General features: G+C 41.7%; 1 protein-coding gene across 1 annotated transcript in view; it reads right to left on the bottom strand.

Annotated features, from left to right (window-relative positions):
- cttnbp2 (cortactin binding protein 2) overlaps positions 1-25,975 on the bottom strand; it is a 223,908-nt gene that overhangs the window by 27,669 nt on the left and 170,264 nt on the right. Inside the window, 6 exon segments of the mRNA XM_068050528.1 lie at positions 181-383; positions 3,973-4,151; positions 5,549-5,736; positions 10,242-10,400; positions 21,792-21,891; positions 23,411-23,497. Coding sequence (XP_067906629.1) covers positions 181-383; positions 3,973-4,151; positions 5,549-5,736; positions 10,242-10,400; positions 21,792-21,891; positions 23,411-23,497 — 916 coding nt within the window.

Here is a 25,975-nt window from a genome sequence, read left to right as displayed (position 1 = left end):
TCTCAGGTCCAAATGTCACGGCAGTTTTGTGGATTATGACAATTATAACCCCAAAATGGCAAAAAAAACCACTATTCAGTCTGATTTATACGTTGTGTACAGGTTATTAAACCAAGTTGTTTAAAAAGATAGGATAATCATACAGTCAGACCTCATGCAACTTATTATTTTCCATTTTACCTTGTCTGGAAAGAGAACAGCCATGTAGCACAGCTTTATTGAGCAGGATGCTCAGGGCAGCCTTCACTACAGCCTGTTGTCCCTGATTAAGGATCTTATTTACAGGTTGCCCTTGTCTAGAAGGTCTCCTCACTGAGGCTCTACAAAGTATGGCTTCTTCTGCTCTGGGAGCAATTACATTATTCCACAAGTTGGCCATCCATCTGCAAAATCAAGAAAAATGAATTTTCAAGGTACAATAAAGTGGACAGAAATAGAATGATAAGAGCAACAATATTGCAGCCGCTAAGTTCCCCTCCAAATCTCACACATTCCTCATGTGGACATATCAATGTTCCTTTATCATCGTTGGGTCAACATCCTGCAATTCCTTAACACCATTCTACAAGCCCCATCTTTACAAGACTTACAGCAGTTCAAGGAGAAGCTCCACTGTCACTTTCTTAAGGCAATTAAGATGGCTCAATAAATGTAGCCACAATGTCTGAATCCCAAGAACAAATAAAAACAAAACGCGCAATATATAATTCTGCTGCTTAAGTGGCGTTGTTCCCCTTTAAGACCAGCACACCTAATTGTTAAGTAAACACAGGCCTGGGTAACTTAAAGGTTAAGGTTATGAAATTGGCCACGGCCTGAAATCTGGGGCTGGATTTTATACATCTGCCGCTGGCAGCAGTGGTGGGAGAAGAAAATGGCTCGCGCTCCGCCATGCTTCCCAGCGGCAGCCCACAATACTATGCCGGTTGGGCCGCTCCCTCCCACCCCAGTTATGTGGAGGGGGCGGGCTCTCCGACGTTGGCAATGGCATCATTTGCCTGTGCACAGGCACTGGCGCCATTTTTAAAGCTCTGCCGGCTAATTTACATTTTTTACGTTATACCCCCCTCACTGTACTGATTAAAAATCTGCTGCCTCTTTCCCACCCCCACAATAAAATTCATTATTTTCCCTCTTACCCCCCCGCCAAAGCCCACCTTACCCCACCTTCCACACTTGACCTTTCCCCCCACCAAACTGAACAAAGTGCATAGGTCACCCCTTCCCACCATCCCCTGATGTAACTTTGACCTCGTTCCCCACTCCCAGCACTAAAAATCTTCAGCTCCCCACTTCCCCACTACTGCAGCACCAGCTTTCCCCAGACGGGAAGGTGAAGGCACGTGAGTGCCAGTCGCCACTCAGAAGATCGCAGTCCAATGGCAAGATTGGAGTCAATTTTATTTAAATGTATGCATTCTGCTAATTTGAATATTTTAATCTGGGTCCCGTCACCCAGTGACAGGAGTGCTGCCACTTTCGGGGGGGGTCGGGGTGGTTGTGCTGTTGGATTACCCATGCCCGTTGCTTCCGAAGCAGGCCACATGTAAACTATGTGCTGCTCGCTAATTTAAATCATTGCAGCACGTAACCTGCATGCCTGAGCAGAGGATGGAAAAATGTAACAGGCTCACACGTTTTAAATCTATCCAGCACTAATTAAAGTCAGCCTGCACCTCTTAAAAGAGGTGCTGCATTCTGGTTGAAGCAAGTGCTGGAATTCATGGTACAACTGACTAAGACAGAAGAATGGCACAATGTGGCAGATAGCGGGATTCAAGATTTTGCATGCCTCATTGAAGGCCTTGATGCAGGACACAGTCATCTATCCATGGAGGCCTTCCAGACAAACTTTGAAAAGGCAGTGGGACCAGATGGCTGCGGTGGTCAATGCCTGGGATTCCAGCGGTGGTTCTTGGTCGGCAAAGACTCGGTGGGCTGAAGGACCTGTTTCAGTGCTGTATCTCTCTATGACCTGGATGCAGTGCTGCAAAATGTTTAATGCCCGCACACATGTGGTCAAGGTCAGCGAATGTATCTCCAAATGCCATATGCCACTAACTATCCCACTAGCTTTGGACATTGCTCAATGCACCACACCCCTATCATTCACCCACCAATAACCTCTACCAATCACGACTTATAACTAACACAAGAACATAAATTCATAACATTCATATGCCTCATCTCTTCCCCGCACACTTTGCACTGCTGCCAGCTTCACACCCACATCTCTCAGCTTGCACACACCGACAGCTATTCAACCATGATGGCCACATCACCCAATCACACTCACTGAAACACTTCTCTCTTTCTTGCAGGATTAGGTGGTGCATAAATGGAGGTAGCAGCACTTAACTGGCAGGGCATGGGCATAGTTACACACTGTTACCTCTATGCAGGAGATGGTGGTCACCATCATTGGAGTGTCACCATCACTGGAGTGTCCACAACCAAACCCGTGGCGGGGCTGAAACATCGAAGGTGATGGTATCCTCACATCTAATTCTCCTTCCCACAATCTCTTCTGATTTACCAACTGCAGGTGGTGCAGTCATGCACCTCTTGCTTTATCCCTCCCCTCACCACAACCTGGTATTGCAGTCAAATGAGTTGATCATGGACAGCCTAGTCAGGAAGGGGGCTATGCATTTTTTTGCCTCCACCCTTCCTTCTCCTCAGCTGCTTGTTGTAAAGCTGGTGACAAGGGGATTGCAGACATGGTCTGCTGTATGCTGCACAATCACAAATCTTGGCATATGCTCTGCTGAGTACTCCAGAGTTCCTCTGGAGCAGTTCAGGCAGCAGAAGAGTATTTTAAGCACAGTAATGGTCTGCTCGATCACATTTCTTTTACTCTTACTATTTCATTAACTTTAAACAACTCTAGAAACCAAAAAACACTTCTACAACTGCAGCAGCAGTTAGTAGAAATCAATCAGCAACTAACCTGAAACTTCCCTTCAAATAGCGCTTGTGGGGTGTCCTTCCCTGCTGCTGAATGCATCTTCAGCTATGTGGAACGCTGAACTCTAAAATGGCAGTTTTGGCATCAAATCTGCATTACACACTGATTAAAGTCAAACTGCCTACTCCGCATTCTTCCAGCGGATGCGCCCCGCGCACGCATTAACGACCTCATCAAAATGGCATCCAGTGCAGCCAGCAGCTATGCATGTGCACCGCAGATGCCATTTTGGAGGCAAAACAACACTTATAGCACCAAAACACCAGATGCAAAGGAGCCAAGTTTCACAGCCTAACTGTTTTATGCTGGTCAGGGAACTCTGTATTTGGAAAGTGCTTCTAAGTCTTGGACTTCAAATCAAAACCATCCATCACTAGCTTTATCACTTAAAAAAAAATTATATTTGATAAGATTAGATGGTACAAGCATGCTGATTCCTGCATTAATAAGCTATTTCCTTGCTCTGTGCATTGCAAAAGATTGGCTCTCCTTTTTAAAAAAAAAAATGCAGAAAATATTTGCATATAGATTCATGTGATGGACAAATTCCAGACTGGAAGTACCATTTTGATATATATACATACTACAGTAACGATCTGACTTAACCTTCTACAAGTTATATAATTGAAGTCATATATTTTCTTTTGGGGTGATCTGTGTACATGCATTTGGTGACTTTAGCTCAGAAGGTTCTCAGGCAGCTTAACATACACTAACTAGAAATTCCAATAGCCACATGCTATAAGCTGCACAGATATGATGATGCATCACAGAAGTTAAAAGTGGCAACAATCTCAGGTTCAAGATACTACAGAGAACACAACTCAACTCCAGCAATTTAAGTCAATCAAACCTGCGATTATAGTTCTTGTAGCACCCTCCTACCCATTTAGTTTCCTCTATGCCTCCAAATGTGATATACAAGAGAAACAGGACAAGAGAGATAATTTTTAGATAAAAGTTTCCACTTTAAAAGAATTAAACCCATAGATAGAGAAACCTACTTCATTATAGGCTGAACCTGGCCTGGTAAGATTGGACAGGAAAAGAAATCTCTTGGTCCCATCAGTGCCTCAGGTGTTCCTAAGCGAGACAAGTAGCAATTCAGCTGGCGCCAGACTGTGCATACCCATTGCACAGCCTTACATGTTGGATCAGATGGAGGTGGCAGCTGTCCTTGGAACTGTAAAGTATTGCCATTATTTCCTTATGAACATGTCACCAGGCAGAAATGTTAAGATAAACATATATATTATTTTATCAGAATCTTAACAACTATCATTTGTTGCAAACCAGGAATTTATTTCCTTTGACTCTTTGCTAGGATACAGTTTGACAGGCACGAGTTTGGTACCTCACCCCAAGTTGGTACCTTTCATAGAAAAGAGACACTCACCGTGAACAGGCTATTTTACCACAGGAGCATCAGTCAAACCAGATCCAGTCCACACCTGTATCCAAATGTGTGGAACTTGCCGTACAGCAATGAGAATCAGGAACCATGGCTGATCTTCCAATCAGATGGGATAAGATAATTGTGGTGCATCTAAGGCTAGCTTGATTGGTATTTAGGTAACTCAGCAGGAACTAGGGATCGAATCCAGGGCCCCCTCGGTCTGTAGGTAACCACTGTCTTAACAAGATGAGTTACTGGAGCAGCCCACGGCATGATTTCAAAGTCTCCTCCACCTCCCCACTTCATGGTTCAATTAAAACACAGATCTGTTTAATGTTTATGGTTCAGCAAGATTTTTTGAAATCCCCCCACATACAAGACGTTTAAATACTGCATTAGATCCACAAATAAACAAATTAGCTCTCAAAATCCATAATTTGAAACAAGAGCTAATGTAGCTGCAAATTGAAATAATGGGGTTGAAATTGGGCCAGAAAACCAAAATGGGCCATGATTTTTAATTTTAACCAAGAAAAAGTGACAGAGAGACTAAGAAATGAGACTCCAAAAAGAGTCTGCACTACAGTTCTGTGAACTTCATCAGAAAGGAGGTCGGGCGTGGTGAAAAATCAGTTGACAATTCAGTACAGTAGTTTGTGCTGCTGACATAGATCAACTTCACCCCCAATGAGTTTTATTAGGAATGTATCTGATTGAAATATTAAACATATTTAACTTTTGATCAGCAACTACAATTTGCAATTCAACTGGATTTAAGTATATCCACATAAAGAGAGATTTGGAGAAGGCATTTTGTGGATGAGTTCAGATTAGATTTCTAAGCTTTCCAGTTCTTACTTTTCAAAAGAATTCGCAGTAACGAAATGTGGATAGGAGATACAAGATCTCTGTATATAATGGCAGGTATAAAATCTTCTAAAGTTTCTGAATTAGGAATAGACCCTGTCTGTCCTTGATATATTCGACAGATGAACAGTTAACAACTGATAAATTCAACTCATTAACATGGAAGGGATTTAAAATCACAATAAAAGTAACCAGCATGGTTCCCTTTTCTGAAAATTTGTAATCACTATTATAAAGTCAGCTCAACTCTTATTTATTATCTCAATTTATACTGTAACAAATCAGCATAATTTCCTATGGGAACAATGCTTTCTTACCTTGTGAATAATTTGTCTTTTGAGGAACCTCTGAAGCAAACCACTAATAGGCTCCACATCCCATCGAAGCTGAACCCATCGAAAATGTTGCTGCACCATCAAGTCTGAACTTTGAAGTCTCAGCTTTGCCATTGTCCCTATCAGAAAACTATTTTCTTGGAAGTAGTAGATATCTGAAGTCCCATCAACTGTAAATCAGATGTACCAATAAAATGTCAACCAACAGGCAGTTTTACTTCTGTGCAGAAATGGCCTCAAAACTGTTTACTGAATCTTCTAATGACGGGAATACGTAATTACACTACTTCAGTGCCATTATAATATTCAGAGGCTCCTGCCTATTTCAGGCATTAACAACATGGAATTAATAATTTCCTTTACTTTCGATTACCTCATCAGGAATCAAAGATCCAGAACTTGGTTCAATGGAAAATGTAAATTGTAACTCGGTTTTCTTTCTTATCTAAATGTTTTAGAAGAGTTAACGGTCTAATTCCCTACTTTCAGTAAGCTTTCACTCCTGTCCCATTCCTACATGTATCTGAAGCACACGACTTCTGTCACTTCTACTATGAATCTGTCAATATAAAATGAAATATATGATCTTTACTTTAGGAGATCCTTACTGCAATTCCCCCTTTATTTCTACACTCCATTCCCTTGCCACCCCACAACTGGAACATGAAGCAATCAGACACTCAATTTAGAATGATTAAAACTTAATCAGAAATTATAAAGGAGTTTGATGACTCAAATTGGAATTCTACAGTAGAGCTACTACTTTCTTTCTCCAAATTGTTGCTGCTATTATGGAAGATGTGCAGACAGTAGGAAGCTTTGTTATGGCAAAGCAAATACAAGTGGAACTTCCATTATTCACACTTCAATTTTTAGGCACATAGTTGCAGGACTAAGTAAAAATAAAAATGTCAACATCAGATTTCTTTTGTTATTTGCATTCATCTTTTTTAAAGAACAAAACTACTTTCTTTTTTTGTTATTTGTGCTGTACTTCTTCACATTTCCATGGCTATGATTTAGCTATGCCATCTGTATTTGAAAGACAAAAATGCAAGGATTCCCAATTAACTGCCAATTTCCATTATTAAACTGGGATGGGGAAGAGCAATTTATGGCTGACCCTCTATTCTGTATCATTTATATCCCATGTACCCTATTTAAACAAATCTTTACAAATATACATTGCTTTTATTTTCTTGGTGTATGCAAATCATATAAATACAGAAAGTTTGCTTTTTCAAGTAGGATAGCAAATGCTTCTCAACAGAGATATATTCTTAGCTACATTTAAAATGGCCAAAGTGGGATTATTGAGCGGTAATTTAGACACTGACTATGAACATTTTCTGTCCAGGATAAGGTAGTTTTCAGATTAGATCTGATCTCAGGATTTTGCCAATGGACCTTTAGTGACTTAGGAAGTGTGCTTATGAAACCATTTTTACGACATGCCTTTGACATATTTTTAAGTGTAAAAGTAGAAAGAAATATTTCATAGAATGTAGAATCATCAGTATCTGTTGGAAATAATAAATACGTTGGAACAATTTTTAAATAGGTTCTTTGGATTTTCCATAGGTGTCCCAGAATTTTCTTGGATATCTCACAAGGACTACAAATACACGGGGCTGGATTCTATAGAGCCCTCGACGTTGGGATCCGTGGTGGGGGAGGGCCTGAATATGGCCCCGGATGCGGCCCGCTACAGACCTCGACACCGGCAGGGCGCAGCCCGATATTGCCGGCAGCGGCAAGTGTTCGTAGCAGTCCCTTCCGCCGCTCAGCGACAGGACTGTAATTTAAATACTTAAATAAATTAAAATACCTGCATTAATTACTATCCCATCGCCTCCTGAAGTCCTGCTGCGATCTTCACCCCGGCACTGCTGCACCTTTGGATCCCCGTCCGAGGAAACAAGGCACAACACTGGTGGGGAGGGGGGAGCAGGTAAGTTTCTCAGTGTGGCTCTGGGGTGGGAGAAAATCGGGGGGATGGATCAAATTAATGGCATGGGCGTAGGGGATGATGGCAAGGGTTATAGTTTAAAGTTTGTGCAGTTTGGGGTTGGGAGTGGTCACATAGTAAAGGTGTTTTTGGGGGGGGGGGGGGGAGGGCAAATAATTAATTGGTTTTTGGGAGGTGGGAGAAGGGCAAAAGAGATGTATTTATTTGATTTCATTTAATCTTCCTTTAAATATTTAAATTTTCCAGTAGGGCTAACAGTCCTTTAAAGATGGCGTCAGTGCCTACACACAGGCAGCTGACACCATTGCCAGGACGGACAGCCTGCCCCCTCCACCGCCCAGCTATTTAAATGAGCTGCCACGCTTGGAATCGCAGTGGCTCTTCGGCGTGCGGCCCGCCCATTCTTTTTGCGGTGGGCTTACAGAATTCATCCCATGATGTGTAGCTCAAAACAGTACAGTTCTTCACTTCAAAATAAAATTTACAGACTTAGAAAAGCAGGTAGAAAAGCATAAATATGCTTAAAATCAAAATACACCTATTTATATTGGAATAATCCCTTGTGCTTTGCAGGAATGTTTAATTAGAACATATATCTCTACAGCAACCACAGTACAAGTAACTAATGATCTGCAAATATTTGACTTAATAAGATACAATAAACCCACTTGAAAAGAACAGTACATGCAATAAAAGTGTTCTAGCACAAGGACTTCTTGATTTATTTTTCAATTTGGTATGGCAATGTTCACTAGACTTTAGAATAAGAACAGGCGAAGTGTTCTGAAATCGAATTCTTACACAGAAGTGTGGCGACTGTTGAATCTGTTCAATTATAGTTGAGGATGATTATGTAAACAAAGTTAGTTTTGTTTCCACTCTTTTTGCACTCTTAAGGCACCTGCAATTCCAGGACAATACAATTGTGTAAAATTATTTTCTTGGGGGTGCAGTTTAATATTCTGCATAATTTTATAATTGCAAGTAATGTCTAAAGAGACTGCAGAGAGATCTTCCACAATATTTAACAATGCTGCCAAAACTAGTAGCTTTTCTTAAATTTCTAGTGCACCTTCATGGACACTACTGAGTTTAAAAAAAGTCAACAGCATTCACTGCAAAGATACAAAGCAAAGAATTTCATTACTTTATAAAAATGCAATTTTAAAAGAGAAGTATTTTTACTGGTGGCACAATGAGGTTTTCCAGCGAGGAGTTGGGGGGGTGGTGGGGGGCTGGCGGGGAAAGGGAGATGGCAGTGGTTACATCTGCACCTAGACATGATAGGAATCCAATGAATGGTAAACCTTGTTGCTGTTTTCCTACAGCTGGGTACAAGTTGTCAGTGGCCATCAGGTGTGATCATGTTCCAATGGCAATAGGCACCAGTGACAATCTGGAGCTCGAGCTGGCTCAAGCCGCAAGTGTATGAGTCCACACAGCTGGGACTTTGAATGTTTGAAGACCTGCTCCTGTTGCTTTAAGGGATGATTGCAGCAATGACTTGGACAATAGTCAAAAACCAAAATACTCACAAGGTAAAAGCTGGGATCATGCAAAAACTACTAGACAAGTGGCAGAAGTCAAACTGGTTGTGCCTACTTGTTGCTGCTCCAGGATCTCTCCAACTCTTGATGCAGTAGCTAGTGGTAGGGTTCACTCACCACCAGAATGCATTCAATGCACATACAGTAAGGTAATAATTAACGCCAGGGAATATCTTGGGCCGCGATTATAGGCCAGGGCGTGGCAGTTTTTATTGTAGGAAGGGTTTTTAAACATATAATATCCATTTTATTATGCTGTAACCAACATCCAGATTAAGCATCATCTAGTTCTGCATTTGTAGTATGGTTACCAGTCCGACATTGGTACCATTATTATTGTATATGTTATGTTAGTCGGTTATGTTCCAGGAAACATTACTGGACAGATCGTTCAACTAGGGGTGCAATACTGGCAGTGGTATTCCCCAGTGATATTTATTGAACTCAGTGGGGAAAATAAAAATCAGGGTGTATAATGGACAAGCCACGAACGCCATTTCTGTGCCTGAAGAATGAAAGTTCCATCCACTGGTCCTTAGGAAGTGGGTGGCATGCAAGAGACATGAATCTCCAAAGAGGAGCTCAGTAAAAATACATTTGAGAACCTCTAGTCTAAAATGAAGTTCATCAATTTTACCACATTTCTAGAGCTTTTTATTTAAATGGGTTTAAAAAAAAAATTATGATTAGTGAACAAATGTTTTAGGAGGTTTTCAGGCGATAGAATCTTATTGTACAAACAGACTGGTGATAGTTTTCAAGAAACCTTTTTTAAATATAGATTTGCGATACTAAAACTAAAAAAGAACATGCTCACTTAATTCTCTGAGGCTGCCTGAATTCCAGAGTAGGAAACAACATGTGACACTACCCATCTGCAAATTCATGATGACATTTTCATGTGCATGTTCAGCATGTGTCCCTTCAGAATCTGCCAGTCGAGTTCAGTCTCCTATAGTGTGAATGAACAACAGCTACCTCTGTTGTGACATGAGAGAGTTTTTCATCTCATCTGATGACATGTCCTATTGTTGTGAAATGATTGCAGTAGAAATAAGTCAGCCTTGAAGCTGCAAATCGGTGGTTTGTCACTTTTCAAACCACTGATGCTTTTTTCCATTTACAAGTCAGTGAACATAAACAGACAAAGATACTTTACCATGCTGGAAACTGAAGGGATTTTCTGCACCCCGGTTTTCTAGTGCATCCAGTAGCTCACCCAAAAATTCTGAGAGTGAAGAAGCTGTTTCCAGGTTTTCCATTAGGACAACAGTAGCCTTCTCAGTAACAGAAGACTGTCTCAAAGGAACCAGGATACCTAGAACATGTTAACAGCAGTGTTTCAAAACTAGTAATGTGCTTCAGTGACAGTTTTTCAAATGATGAGAAAGGATTGCACTTAATTTCAAATTCATAAACTAAAGAAAAACAAAACAGAAGCTAAACAGTATTATCACAAATGTTAAAATCTTTATTAACTTTTAAAAATTAAATATTAGATTTTAATATAGCCAACATAATTACCAGTGAAATTCTCACTATAGATTTTTCTGTAATGCGTAAGTTAAGCTCAGAGCAGTTTTATAACTCAAACACATCAGATGCTTTTATGATTATTTTTATTGCCTGTGACAACAAAATATGAATGTCCTTATTCTAACAAACTGAAAACTATAGCCCACGAGCCCCCTGTGGCCAACCTTTCCCTCATCTATAGCCCTTTGAAGTCCAGCAATTGTCTTGGACCTTTATTCAATGCCTGATCACCTGTGGTATGTTAGAGTTAGAAGTCAACATTTGGTAAGGTAAGGTGTGGCATGGTTAGTAAATGGGGAATTGGTGTTGAGTTTACTGCTATTGCATTCAGGTGAGTTGCTCACAGGCAGCTGAGCCCAAAAGGGGCTATCTAAGCTTCCTCCTCCCTCTCTTGCTCCTCAGTTGCTCACCCTATAGCTCCTGTCAATGGCTATGCCCACATAATGGCAAGATTGTGCAGCATGCAGCAGACCACCATGAATCTTCACAAATCACTCTGCCGGGTACGGCAGGGCTCCTCCAGAGCAGTCCAGGCAGCCAAGTGCTGTTTTCAGCATGCCAATGCACAAAGTACTGCACAAAGAACAGCTAGGCGTTGCGCAAACGACTACTGGCAACACCTATGCAGCCATATTCAGCTGGCCTCAGACACCGGAAACATCAGAGGAATGTATGATGGCATGAAGAGAGCTCTTGGGCCAACCATCAAGAAGATCACCCCCCTCAAATCTAAATCGGGGGACAAAATCACTGACCAACGCAAACAGATGGACCGCTGGGTTGAGCACTACCTAGAACTGTACTCCAGGGAGAATGCTGTCACTGAGACTGCCCTCAATGCAGCCCAGCCTCTACCAGTCATGGATGAGCTGGACATACAGCCAACCAAATCGGAACTCAGTGATGCCATTGATTCCCTAGCCAGCGGAAAAGCCCCTGGAAAGGACAGCATTACCCCTGAAATAATCAAGAGTGCCAAGCCTGCTATACTCTCAGCACTACATGAACTGCTATGCCTGTGCTGGGACGAGGGAGCAGTACCCCAGGACATGCGCGATGCCAACATCATCACCCTCTATAAAAACAAAGGTGACCGCGGTGACTGCAACAACTACCGTGGAATCTCCCTGCTCAGCATAGTGGGGAAAGTCTTTGCTCGAGTCGCTCTGAACAGGCTCCAGAAGCTGGCCGAGCGCGTCTACCCTGAGGCACAGTGTGGCTTTCGTGCAGAGAGATCGACTATTGACATGCTGTTCTCCCTTCGTCAGATACAGGAGAAATGCCGTGAACAACAGATGCCCCTCTACATTGCTTTCATTGATCTCACCAAAGCCTTTGACCTCGTCAGCAGACGTGGTCTCTTCAGACTACTAGAAAAGATCGGATGTCCACCAAAGCTACTAAGTATCATCACCTCATTCCATGACAATATGAAAGGCACAATTCAACATGGTGGCTCCTCATCAGAGCCCTTTCCTATCCTGAGTGGTGTGAAACAGGGCTGTGTTCTCGCACCCACACTTTTTGGGATTTTCTTCTCCCTGCTGCTTTCACATGCGTTCAAATCCTCTGAAGAAGGAATTTTCCTCCACACAAGATCAGGGGGCAGGTTGTTCAACCTTGCCCGTCTAAGAGCGAAGTCCAAAGTACGGAAAGTCCTCATCAGAGAACTCCTCTTTGCTGACGATGCTGCTTTAACATCTCACACTGAAGAATGCCTGCAGAGTCTCATCGACAGGTTTGCGTCTGCCTGCAATGAATTTGGCCTAACCATCAGCCTCAAGAAAACGAACATCATGGGGCAGGATGTCAGAAATGCTCCATCCATCAATATTGGCGACCACGCTCTGGAAGTGGTTCAAGAGTTCACCTACCTAGGCTCAACTATCACCAGTAACCTGTCTCTAGATGCAGAAATCAACAAGCGCATGGGTAAGGCTTCCACTGCTATGGTCAGACTGGCCAAGAGAGTGGGGAAAATGGCGCACTGACACGGAACACAAAAGTCCGAGTGTATCAGGCCTGTGTCCTCAGTACCTTGCTCTACGGCAGCGAGGCCTGGACAACGTATGCCAGCCAAGAGCGACGTCTCAATTCATTCCATCTTCGCTGCCTTCGGAGAATACTTGGCATCAGGTGGCAGGACTATATCTCCAACACAGAAGTCCTTGAAGCGGCCAACATCCCCAGCTTATACACACTACTGAGTCAGCGGCGCTTGAGATGGCTTGGCCATGTGAGCCACATGGAAGATGGCAGGATCCCCAAAGACACATTGTACAGCGAGCTCGCCACTGGTATCAGACCCACCGGCCGTCCATGTCTCCGTTATAAAGACGTCTGCAAACGCAACATGAAATCGTGTGACATTGATCACAAGTCGTGGGAGTCAGTTGCCAGCATTCGCCAGAGCTGGCGGGCAGCCATAAAGACAGGGCTAAATTGTGGCGAGTCGAAGAGACTTAGTAGTTGGCAGGAAAAAAGACAGAGGCGCAAGGGGAGAGCCAACTGTGCAACAGCCCCAACAAACAAATTTCTCTGCAGCACCTGTGGAAGAGCCTGTCACTCCAGAATTGGCCTTTATAGACACTCCAGGCGCTGCTTCACAAACCACTGACCACCTCCAGGCGCGTATCCATTGTCTCTCGAGATAAGGAGGCCCAAAAGAAATGGTCTGCTCTATCACATTTTGTGTGGGAACATGGCTTTCATCGCATTTCATTGTAAGTGGGCTGTACACTGGAGCCCTGAGCCATGTTGTCAAAAGGATAGCCCTCATCACCCAGTAACAACCCTCTGGCTTATTGTGGTAGCTCAAATGTAAATGGCATAATGGACTATCGCAGAATGAGGCAGCATGATTGTTGCCAGGATATTGGGCACTGAAATGCATAATTCGTTGCATATGGTTGCACAGCAGCTGGACATGGAGGAAATGGAATCTCTTTCGATTGTTGTATATGAGAGTTGACATGTGGTGCTTGCAAAGTGATATGCGTGCAGTCAATAGCACCCTGCACCATGGACAAACCTACAATCCTTGCGAAGCCACATGCTTGCTCTCCCTGCTGCTCTCTGGAAAGAGTGAATGAAATGTAGTCAGCTTTCTTTGAACAGACAGCCTCCATGGCTTCCCTTATACAACTATGGTGGTGAACTGCGAGATGTTGCAAATATATCTAGTTCTAGTTTGGAAGGAGAATAAAAGTTCATTGCCAAGGTCACTGTCACAGCTACTAGCGATGAGGTCCTTGCCCTACTCTGAGGTTGCAGTTGTGGCTTCAGCAGATGGCAGATTTCAGTGAGGGCGTCCTTACTGAAGTATAGACATTTGACACATTGTTCCTTGCTTTGGTTCAGGTAGGAGAAGTGCTTATGGCCTCCTGCTGAGAGCATCGCCCACCACCCCCCCTCCACCATTCTAGGAGCTTGTCCTGCTCTCTGCTCATTCTTCCAGTCATGCTGCATTCCAAGGGGAATGCCTGCTACTGCAGTGATGTCTGGGAGCAAACTGGTTTGTGCAACAGCCTTGTAGTCAGGATCAACTCCTTCAGCACATGCCACACCACGCCATGTAGACTTGAGCAACTTTGAAAGAACTCTAAAAAGCACCAAAACTTTGTAGGATTGTAGTGACAGCTGGTAGAAATCAACCAGCAAATAACTTGAAAGTAATTGACGATCCCTTTAAATAGCCTTGGTGGAGAGTCCTTCCTACTGCGGAACCCTGCTCAGCCATGAACAATTAAGAGACAGCATTAGGGTCAAATCAGCGATACATGTTGATTGATGTCATAATCTCCCTACTCTGCATACTTCCGGTAGATGATAACTGTGCGTGTACACCAACGTCCTCACCAGAAGTGTGCACGTGTGCTGCAGATGCTATTTTGGACCTCTATGGTCACTCTTAGCACCCAAAAAAAGATACTACGCATTTGAATTTTGTGCCCTATTTGTTTTGTTAATCACACTGTTCCACATTGGCCTGCACCTTATGTACTGAGTCTAGTGTACCCATAGATCCCTTTCAACTTTATCCTCATCTGTTTCATTACCATCCACAAAGTCTGTTTATCGGCCAGTTTTTCTTTCTAACATGTAGCACTTTACGTTTATCTATTCTGCCACTATTAAAACCAATTGACAGATTGTTATCGAACTCATTTAATTGAACTGGTTTATGCAGGAAAATGTAGAATATTAAATGGATTTCATTCGGATTGCAAACAAGATAGATTACAAAGAAATGCTTAAGTAATAGTTTATTTAATAAGAAATTCATTTAAAATAGCATGATAAGTAGTTTTCATTGGAATAGGTAAACAACCTTTAGCTCACCCATAGTAACAAGTAGGTTCAGTTTCCCTTTCACTCATTCTACACTATTAAAGACACCATTTGGCATCAGTCCCACTATAGATCCCACAATGCTGGTCACAGTAAAATGCCAGATGGACATCTTTGCTCCATTAAAGCTTTGAAGAGCATAGAAAATGACACCGCAATAGGTTGTTCATGAGTTTTCATCTGATGACGATCGTGATGAATTAACAAAACTCAACATGAGGGCACTTTTTCTACTGTGTTAAAGATCTAACAAAGTCTTACAAAAGGGGCAGAAAGGGGTGATTCAGTGGCACAGCATGATATTGCACCACCCTGTGGTGCAATGCTAACAGGATGTAAGCTTTCCATAATGAGCAGTTTCCTTACAAGCAAGCGAGAATTACTTATATATTTGGAACACTCAATACGATGCACACCTGTTGTGATTCAAACTAGATAATGATAAAATTAAATGATTTAATGGAGAACACAAAACATTTTTCTAAGACAGTTCTGAATGTGTAGTAAATTGTCAAGAACTCTTAATAGATAAATGTTCGAAGCAAACCCAAAATAGCCTTAATTTTAAAATAAATTTGTGGCATCAATCTGCAATTTACTCCAGTCTTGTACAGAAGTTTTCTTTGCACATCAAAACTGCTTAATTTGAACTTGCAAAGCAGTTTTGCTTTTTGTGTTTATGCTTAAGTTTTAACCACTGCCAAGTTTAGTTTTATAGACTAGGATTCTCAAACTTTGAATAACATTACAAAATAACGAGGACTTTTCCCCTGTAGTTGTGTATGCCACACAAACTCCTGCAGTTTATGACAGAACTGTAACAGCCTGCATAAAAAAATTTTCCTCTCTTATTTGGTTCCAAAAACTTACAAACAGACAAATTAGAAGCAGGAGTAGGCCACTGGCCCCTTGAGCCTGCTCCACCATTCAATAAGATCAGGGGCTGATCTGATTGTACCCTCAACTCCACATTCCCGCCTACCCCAGATAATCTTTCATCCCCTTGCTCATCAAGAATCTACTTACCTCTGCCTTAAAAATATTGAAAGACTCTGCTTCCGCTGCCTTTTGAGGAAGAGAATTCCAAAAACTCTCAACCCTCAGAGAAAAAACTTCTCATGTCTGTCTTAAATGGGCGACCCCTTATTTTTAAATAGTGACCCCTAGTTCGAGATTCTCCTACAAGGGGAAACATCCTTTCCATATCCACCCTGTCAAGACCCCTCAGGGTCTTTTCTGTTTCATTCAAGTCACCTCTTACTCTTCTAAACTCCAGTGGATACAAGCCTAGCCTGTCCAGCCTTTCCTTATAAGACAACCCGCCCATTCCAGGTATTAGTCTAGTAAACCTTCTCTGAACTGCTTCCAATGCATTTACATCCTTCCTTAAATAAGAACAATACTGTACACAGTACTCCAGATGTGGTCTCACCAATGCCCTGTATAACTGAAGCATAACCTCCCTACTTTTGTATTCAATTCCCCTCGCAATAAATAACATTCTATTAGATTTCCCATTTACTTGCTAAACCTGCAAACTAACCTTTTGTGAATCATGCACTAGGACACCCTAATCCCTCTGCATCTAACATGCTTCTTTTTCAGTCTTCCTGCCAAAATGGACAATTTCACATTTTCCCACATTATACTCCATTTGCCAGACCTTTGCCCACTGACTTAACCTATCTATATCCCTTTGTAGCCTCCTTATGTCCTCTTCACAACTTACTTTCCTACCTAACTTTGTGTCATCAGCAAATTTAGCAACCATACCTTTGGCCCTTTCATCCAAGTCATTTATATAAATTGTAAAAAGCTGAGGCCCTAGCAGTGATCCCTGTGGTACACCACATGTTACATCTTGCAACAATAGACATCAGTAAAGGCGTACAAAGAAATAAATAAAAACACAGGCATGTCCTGTGCACCAAAAGCAGGTCTAATCCAACCCGACCAATTACCGCCCTATCAGTCTACAGCCGAACATCAGCAAAGTGATGGAAGGGGTCGTTGACAGTGCTATGAAGCGGCACTTGCTCAGCAATAACCTGCTCACCAACGTTCAGTTCGGGTTCCGCCAGGACCACTCAGCTGCTGAACTTCAGACGTGAGGCAAGAGTGGCTGCCCTCGACATTCAGGCAGCATTTGATGGAGTATGACATCAAGGAGCCCTAGCAAAACTGGAGTCAACAGGAATCAGGGGGGAAATTCTCTGTTGGTTGGAGCCATACCTAGCATAAAACAAGATGGTTGTGGTTGTTGCAGGTCAATCTCAACCTCAGGATTTTGCTGCAGGAGTTCTTCAGGGTAGTGACCTAGGCCCAACCATCTTCAGCTGCTTCCTCAATGACCTTCCCTCCATCATAAGGTCAGAAGTAGTGATGTTCGCTGATGATTGCACAATGTTCAGCACCATTCACAACTCCTCAGCTACTGAAGCAGCCCATGTCCATATGCAGCAAGACCTGGACAATATCCAGGCTTGGGCTGATAAGTTGCAAGTAAGGTTCGCGCCACACAAGTGCCAGGCAATTACCATCTCAAACAAGAGAGAATCTAACCATCTCCCCTTGATGTTCAATGGCATTACTATCATTGAATCCCCCACTAACAACATCCTGGGGAGCACCATTGACCAGAAACCGAACTGGACCAGCCACATAAATGCTGTGGCTACAAGAGCAGGTCAGAGGCTGAGAATTCTGCACTGAGTAACCCACCTCTGTCTTCCAAATTCCTGTCCACCACCTACAAGTCACAAGTTAGGAGTGTGATGGAATACTCTCCACTTGCCTGGATGGGTGCAGCTCCAACAACACTCAAGAAGCTTGACACCATCCAGGACAAAGCAGCTCGCTTGACTGGCACCCCATCTAACACCTTCAACATTCACTCCCTCCACCACCAATGCACAGTGGCAGCAGTGTGCACCATCTACAAAATGCACTGCAGCAACTCACCAAGGCTCCTTCCACAGCACCTTCCGAACCAGCGACCTTCTCCACCTAGAAGCACAAGGGCAGTAGATGCATGGGAACACCACTACCTGCAAGTTCCCCTCCAAGCCACACATCATCCTGACTTGGAACTATGTCGCCCCGTTCCTTCACTGTCGCTGGGTCAAAATCCTGGAACTCCCTTCCTAACAGCACTGTTGGTGTACCTACGCCCCAAGGACTGCAGCGGTTCAAGAAGAAAGTTCACTACCACCTTCTCAAGGGCAATTAGCGATGGGCAATAAAATGCTGGCCTAACCAACGATGCCCACATCCCACAAATGAATAAAAAGAAAATGCTGGAAATACTCAGCAGGTCTGGCAGCATCTGTGGAGACAGAAACAGTTAACATTTCAGTTCTGTGACCTCTTGTCGCAACCAGACACGCTGAGGTATTTCTAGCATTTTGTTTTCATTTCAGATTTCCAGCAGCTGCAGTATTTTGCTTTTGTAAAGAGAATGAACTTTGTTCTCAGGGGTAAATCATTGATAGTGTAACTCACTTTAAATATCAAAAAAACTGCACTGATTTCAGGCATCATTGATAAATCACAGGCAGCATAATTCACTCATATCAGAAACTATGTTGTATAGCTAAAATTCAATAGATAAAACTCAATTTCAGACTCTTGTGTTTCAATATTCAAACATCTTTACATGGTAACTGTATTCTACTGAATATAGTAGGGAGTTTTTTTTGTTTTACACTTAATGGTGTATTTTGGTTTCCTTGTCTGCTTATTTCGAACCTTCCCTTCCTTCCCAAAACCCTTGAATGTGTACTGCCACCCAACTTCACACTGATCTCTTAACCAGTTTTCCTAGCTCTTGCTCAGTGCCAACTCCCTTGCACAAAGTGCCTAGTCATATTTTACAATATTAAAGGTGCAATATACATGAAATTGCTGTTGCTACTACTGTGTATTACACTTTGCTATGAACAGACCATTGTTTTGCTTCATTATGTCAATGGAGCAGAATTCTACAAGATGGCAGCTCGCAGGCCACCTCCAGCAATTTTGAAGCTTAAAATGGTTACAAGGGGTGACTGAAAGATAATAAGGTTAAGGTCATACTTCTGGTCTGAGATTGAAGTTATACAGCTGGCTGCTAATGACTGCAATTCCACATTGTTAAAAGAGAGTTATTTGCAGATGAATGGAGATGAGCTCAGCTTCCCGCTGGTACATTTAATATGTATATAAGATGCATGTGTATAAATGTATATATATGGTTTGTGATCATGCTGGAGTTAGACTTCATACAATATCAAGCCTCCTTAAGGTCTCTTATACCACTTTACTTCATCGTTAGAGTCTGTAATTATACTTTCATATTTCATATAAAGAAATTGTGTGAAACTTGTATAAAACACTGGTTCAGTCTCGACTGGAATATTGTGTACAAGTTCTGAGTGCCACACTTTAGTAAAGATGTGAATTAGAGAGTGCAGAAAAGATTCATGAGAACAGTTCCTGGGATGAGGAACTTCAGTTAGTTGGATAGATTGGAGAAGTTGGGACTGTTTTCTTTGGAGAAGAAAAGGTTGAGAGGAGATTTGACAGAAGTATTCAAAACCATGAGGGGTCTGGACAGGGTAGGTAGGGAAAAACTGTTCCCACTGGTGGAAGGATTGAGAACAAGAAGGCATAGATTTAAGGTAATTGGCAAAAGAAGCAATAGCAACATCATGAAAAGCTTTTTCACGCAGCGAGGATCTGGATCTGGAATGCACTGCCTGAGAATGTAGTGGAGGTAGGTTCAATCGAGGCATTCAAGACAAAATTGGATTGTCATCTGAAAAGGAAGAATATGCAGGGGTCTGTGGAGAAGGCCAGGGAGTGGCACTAGGTAAACTACTCTTTCAGAGAGTCAGTGCAAACACAACGGGCCATCTGGCCTCATTCTGTGCTGTAACAATTATGTGATATTTGTGTCACTGGAAAACGTGACCGTGTAACAGCAACCAAAGTGTATAGATAACTCCTTCTGGAACATTTAGGATTGTATAAGTTTTAATTGAAGTGAATCCAGAAATAAATTCATAATGATTGTAAATTAAAGGAATAGCACAATTTCTTTCATTGAAGGAAAAAAATTTTGCATTTATAGAGACCCTTTCACACCTTCAGGATGGCCCAATGAAAATACAAAAGCAAAGTACTGCAGATGCCAGAAATCTGAAATAAAAACAGAAAATACTGGAAATACTCAGCAGGTCTGCCAGCATCGGTGGAGAGGGAAACAGTTAATGTTTCGGGTCGATGATCCTTCATGAAAGTTTCTCTCTCCGCAGACGAAGCCAGACCTGCTGAGTATTTCCAGCATTTTCTGTTTTTATTTCAGATTTCTGGCATCTGCAGTACTTTGCTTTTGTATTTTCATTGGGCGATCCTGAAGGTCAGAAGTGGGGATGTTCGCTGATGATTGTACGATGTTCAGCACCATTCAAGACGCTTCAGATATTAAGCAGTCCATGTCCATATGCAGCCAGACCTGGACATTCAGGCATGGGCTGATAAGTGGCAAGTAACATTCGCGCCACACAAGTGCCAGGCAATGACCATCTCCAATAAATCCAATAAGACAGAATCTTAACCATCTCCCCCTGACGTTCACTGGCATTACTATCGCTGAATCCCCCACTATCAACATCCTGGGGGTTACCATTGACCAGAAACTGAACTGGAGCAGCCATATTAATACTGTGGCTACAAGAGCAGGTCAGAGGCTGGGAATTCTGCGGCGAGTAACCCACCTCCTGACTCTCCAAAGCCTGTCCACCATCTACAAAGCACAAGTCAGGAGTGTGATGGAATAATTTCTACTCACCTGGATGAGTGCGATCCAGCAACACTCAGGAAGTTTGACACCATCCAGGACAAAGCAGCCTGCTTGATCGTCACCCCATCCACCACCTTATAAATTCACTCCCTCCACCACCGACACACAGCGGCAGCAGTGTGTACCACATACAAGATGTACTACAGCAACTCACCATGCCTCCTTCAACAGCACCTTCCAAACCCACGACCTCTTGCACCTAGAAGGACAAGGACAGCAGGCGCATGGAAACACCACCACCTACAAGTTCACCTCCAAGCCGCACACCTGCCTGATTTGGAACTCTACTGCCGTTCCTTCACTGTCGCTGGGTCAAAATCCTGGAACTCCCTTCCTAACAGCACTGTAGGTGTACCTGCACCAGATGGACTGCAGTGGTTCAAAGAGACAGCTCACCACCATCTTCTAAAGGGGAATTAGGGATAGGCAACAAATGCTGGCCTTGCCAGCGCTGCCCAAACCCCATGAAAGAATTTTTTAAAAAAATTTGTTTTAGGAGGTGCTGGTTGAGGGAAGAATGTTGGCCAAGATACCTAATTTTCTTTGCCAAGTGTAATGAAATCTCTTACATCGACCTGAGCAGGCAAACGGCACCTTAAAGTCTCAACTGAAAGAGGACATCCTCAGTACTGTACGGAGGTCTCAGCCTGGATTATGTGCTCAAGTCTCTGCAGCGAGGCTGGATCCCACAGCCGTGTCATTCAGAGGCAAAAGTGCTACCACTGAGCCAAGTCTGAAAGCTAATTTACCCTCAGATAAATAGGAATTCTACTCCATACTATAATTACAAATATAGGTTATTGTAGTAACTAAACTCTATGGGGTTGAATTCCCACAAACAATTGGAGGCATTTCTCACATAATCCTTTTGTTGGTAAGCATCTTCTGTTTTTTTTAAAAATACAACCACCCTCAATGAGCTCTACTTGGCAGTTTCTCAACAAGTTCATTTCTACACAGTCCCAATTATGGTCCACTTACCACTTTCAACAAACAGCTCCACCAGCTGGTCCTTTGATGAACTTGCTTCCATCTCAATTTGTATTATTTCACAGCTGGAACCAACAGCTTCTTGTTTGTGCTATGGAGAATTGCAAAATGTGGACTAATTAACTTCAAACTGTCGCCTCCAGGTCAGTCAGGAATGATACAAATCCACCCCACTTAAAAGTCTTTAATGCAGTATTCTCTTAGATGGCTATGGATTTTAGATCCAATGAACGGATCAGAATTTTGAAACAACTGCAAATCCATAGAATACATCATTTGGTGCTTTGGTCAAATCAGAAATGTTGCTCCTTAATTCAACATATCAAGGATAACACATTGATGTCTGGTTCAGATGATGTCAAAACCTGTGTGAAATTTAAGCTCTTTAAAACTGCCACCCAAAACCCAAGATTAGATCACATCCTTTAATACAATTTCATTTCTATATTGTATGAATTTGTCCTTTGGATCCAACACCCATAACCATCATCATTTGTACTATCTACACTGATTCATTTTATATCCTTTCCCCTTACTATGCCACAGCTGCAAATGTCACTGTCCAGTGGCAATTGTCCGGGTGTTCCATTTTGTCATGCATTAATTACAGCTTAACACTGATAGAATGTATAATTAGAACACAGGGGCCTAGAGTTTCTGCTTTGGGTGCAGGCAACGATTTGGGCACAAATTGCACTAGTTTTAAGGAGTGTATTTTGCCCCCCCAAGTATCCGTTCAAACTTATTTCCATATCTCCGAATGTAAAATTTGCCATCAACCAGTGCAACTGGGCAGTGTTTAAAAAATATGTTCTAGTAATTTTTAAAATAATTTCTGCTTTAAAAAATATTCCATGATATATTTAAGAGTGGTAACTTAATGCTGTTTGCTCAATACAGCTGAAAATGGGTTTATCACAAATAATAAGCATCTTAAATCAGTGACTAGTTCACCACTGTGAGTAACCTGATTTTAAATAACTGAATGATTTTTTTTTAACAACATCTACAGAACTATCTGCTAGCTATACTGGTGTTAGTAGCCAATTTATTAGTAAATTAAACAAGTATATTCAAAAGCTTTCAAAGTATGGCTATTAGTGCCCAAGTGCTGAAAAATTATCCAGATTTTAAAATCATACTCTGCTTAAACCAGCCAGGCCATTTGTTTTTTTTTAAATCTTTCATGGGATGTGGGCATCGCTCATTTGCTGCCCAGTCCTAATTGCCCTTGACCTGAGTGGCTTGCTAGGCCATTTCAGATGGCAGTTAAGAGTCAACCACATTGCTGTGGGTCTGGAGTCACATGTAGGCCAAACCAGACGGCAGATTTCCTTCCCTAAAGGACATTAGTGAACAAGATGATAGTCTCAAGGCACCATTACTGAGACCAGCTCTAAATTCCTGATTTTAAATAACTGAATTTAAATTCCACCAGTTGCCGAGGTGGGATCTGAACCAGTGTCCCCAGGGCATTAGCCCAGGCCTCTGGATTACTAGTCCAGTGACATAATCACTATACCACTGTCTCCCCCAATTTACTGTAAAAATCTTAGAATTTTAAAATTCTTAAACCCTACAGAAAAGTACCAGTAAGAGAATGTACTTACCTTAATACAGTTTGCTATCTGATGTGCGATATGATCTTGGCAACTTCCTACTGGCCCATGAAAAATTACATTACGATACTGTTCAACCTGTTTCGACAGTTCAAATAAAAGTTCACACAATGAAATTAAAAACCATCAGTAATTTAATAAAATGGTGTACAACAGAACTACATGCAAAGCTTAAGATAACTAATTGCAATAAAAACAAAAAAAGCTGTAAATGCATAGGTCGCACTGGCTAAAAATACAAAACCAAATTGATACTTCAAATGAAAACCATGTGTCAGAATGCACCCTGCCATCTCACTTTTCAGATTTCCATCTTTGCATCTTACTACCTGAACAGCAGCAATTGATATGCCCAATATAACTGGGTTAAACAATCATTTTCAGCACATAAAAAGGACAAGATGGTTTTGGAAATATTCCAAGATTTTCTCACTGATATATTATGTATGCTGAACCAGTAACACCACACTGTGGGAAAAATGTATCCTGACATTGTTTTCCAAATGTCACAGTGAGTGTCATGAAGAGACAATAGCTTTAGAAATATTTTAAATATGTATGGTGCACTATTAAGAAATTTTAAAATAAAAAGGCAGCGAAGGAATACTTTGCATGTACATGATGAATATACAATTTGGCACATCACATCAAGATTAAGACCTCAGAAACCACGCTGAACATTTATAAGTTTTGTGATGCGAACTGCATTTAACCCAAGAACAGCAAAACACTCCGGGATACATTTTAAATATCTTGTAAATTGAAATTTTTATTTGGACCAAAATGCTTTTTACATCATCTTTAAATGCTTGTACATGTCCCTAGCATTTAAGAAGAGTGCTCTGAAGAGGGTAAATTGAAGAGTCTATGACAAAGATTCAACACTCACATTGTTAATTGACATTTATAACATGTTTCTATATAGATTCACCATTTTGTATATCTACTGCACTGCAATGGGTCATTAGCCAGACATCAGTGTAGAAATGAAAGAATGTTGAAAGAGCTGCTACAGTGCAACTGTTCTTTGCCAGATGTTGATGCTACTCTAATGATAATGCTATGTTGACAGAAACATGACTATTTCTGTAGTATTAACTGGATGAAGGTAGGTGTGGTCAACTATCATTCTTTACAAATGTTTGTAGTTCTTTTACCAATGGGCATTATAGTGGGTATTATCCAATAATAGATATTATAAAGTAGGATGGCACATGAAATTGACCATGGTGGTTGCATGCTGGTACAGAAACATCTGGGGAAATCAGTTTGACAGGTTCCTCCACCTTGTTTATTCATAAGCCTTTTTTTGGGAGTGGGCTGGAGAAAGAGGAAAAGTAAGATGAATTAAGGTTATAAATTCATTTGGAGGCAAAATATCTATTGATTTTTCTGTTTGAGCCTCTGTGAATTTGTGTTGAGGTCTACATGACAGTCATACACAGAGCTCTGATGTGATTCATTTGAATGTCACTATTGAAAGTCCAGCTGTGAAAGCAGTAAGCTCCATTAACTTGCAGTGAATGTTGACTATACAGTGTAACAATGCCACCAGCCGAGGATATCAGAATACCTTCACATTAAACCTGTGTATTGTTAAAACCTCTTAATTCAATTTACTAACTGTATATAACCTGAGCACATAATAGTTCTGTTTCCTTATATATAAATATATTTTTTCCTTCATAATTATAAAGTACAATCAAAATTTGCTGGATTCGTGAAGCTGGTTGTGCCAAGAAACACATTGCACTGTCACAAAAAGAGAAGAAACACAAGAAATATAAAACAAGGAATAGAAATGCTGCAAATGAATTCATAAGCGTGAGTTATCGCTTCAAATTAAAAATGATGAACTCATTATGTAGCAGCTACACGCACATTCCAATGGACATCAGTAGTGGAAGCTCCCTGGGGTCTTTACCTGTATAATAAGGCAGTACATTTACCCACTGAGCCACCAGGAAAGCAGGGCTGCCAAAGCTCCAAAATTGCCCTGGGGTCGTCAGGAATGACAAATTAATCTCCCAGGTATTGCTGTGAGCAACCCAGGACAGAACAGGGAAATACAGTGCAATTAAAGTTCCCATAATATAGCTGTTTGTATTTTTGCTGTCACAATTCTAGATAGGTATTTGTGGTAACCTTTCTATTCCAATCAGTTCCTTTTCCATTTGCGGCCCCTCTCACTGCACATTTTCCTAAGTATGGAATTCTACATTTCACGAACCTATCAAATCATTTTGGGAATTGTTTAGAAACTACGACTGGACTTTTCTCCCCCCAAAAAACACCTGAAACATTAATATTTTTCGTCCTTTAGCGATGCTGCCCAACTTACTCAGTGTTTCCAGCATTTTTACTTTTGCTGGAGATTGTAAATTGTCCACCTTTGATCTCTTGAAGGAACTGAGAGATCAGGGAGCAGCCGCCCGAGGCACTGCAAGATCGGGGAGCACAACGCCCGAGGCAACAACAAATTGCATTTATAAAGCATCTTTAACGTAGCAAATGTCCCAAGGTGCTACATAAATGCAAGGTATAGACACAAGAAGC

This window comes from Heterodontus francisci, chromosome 18 (assembly GCF_036365525.1).
Source record: "Heterodontus francisci isolate sHetFra1 chromosome 18, sHetFra1.hap1, whole genome shotgun sequence".
Classification (NCBI taxonomy): domain Eukaryota; kingdom Metazoa; phylum Chordata; class Chondrichthyes; order Heterodontiformes; family Heterodontidae; genus Heterodontus; species Heterodontus francisci.
The sequence above is the reverse complement of the archived record's forward strand: the minus strand, read 5'-3'. Positions and strand labels throughout refer to the sequence as shown.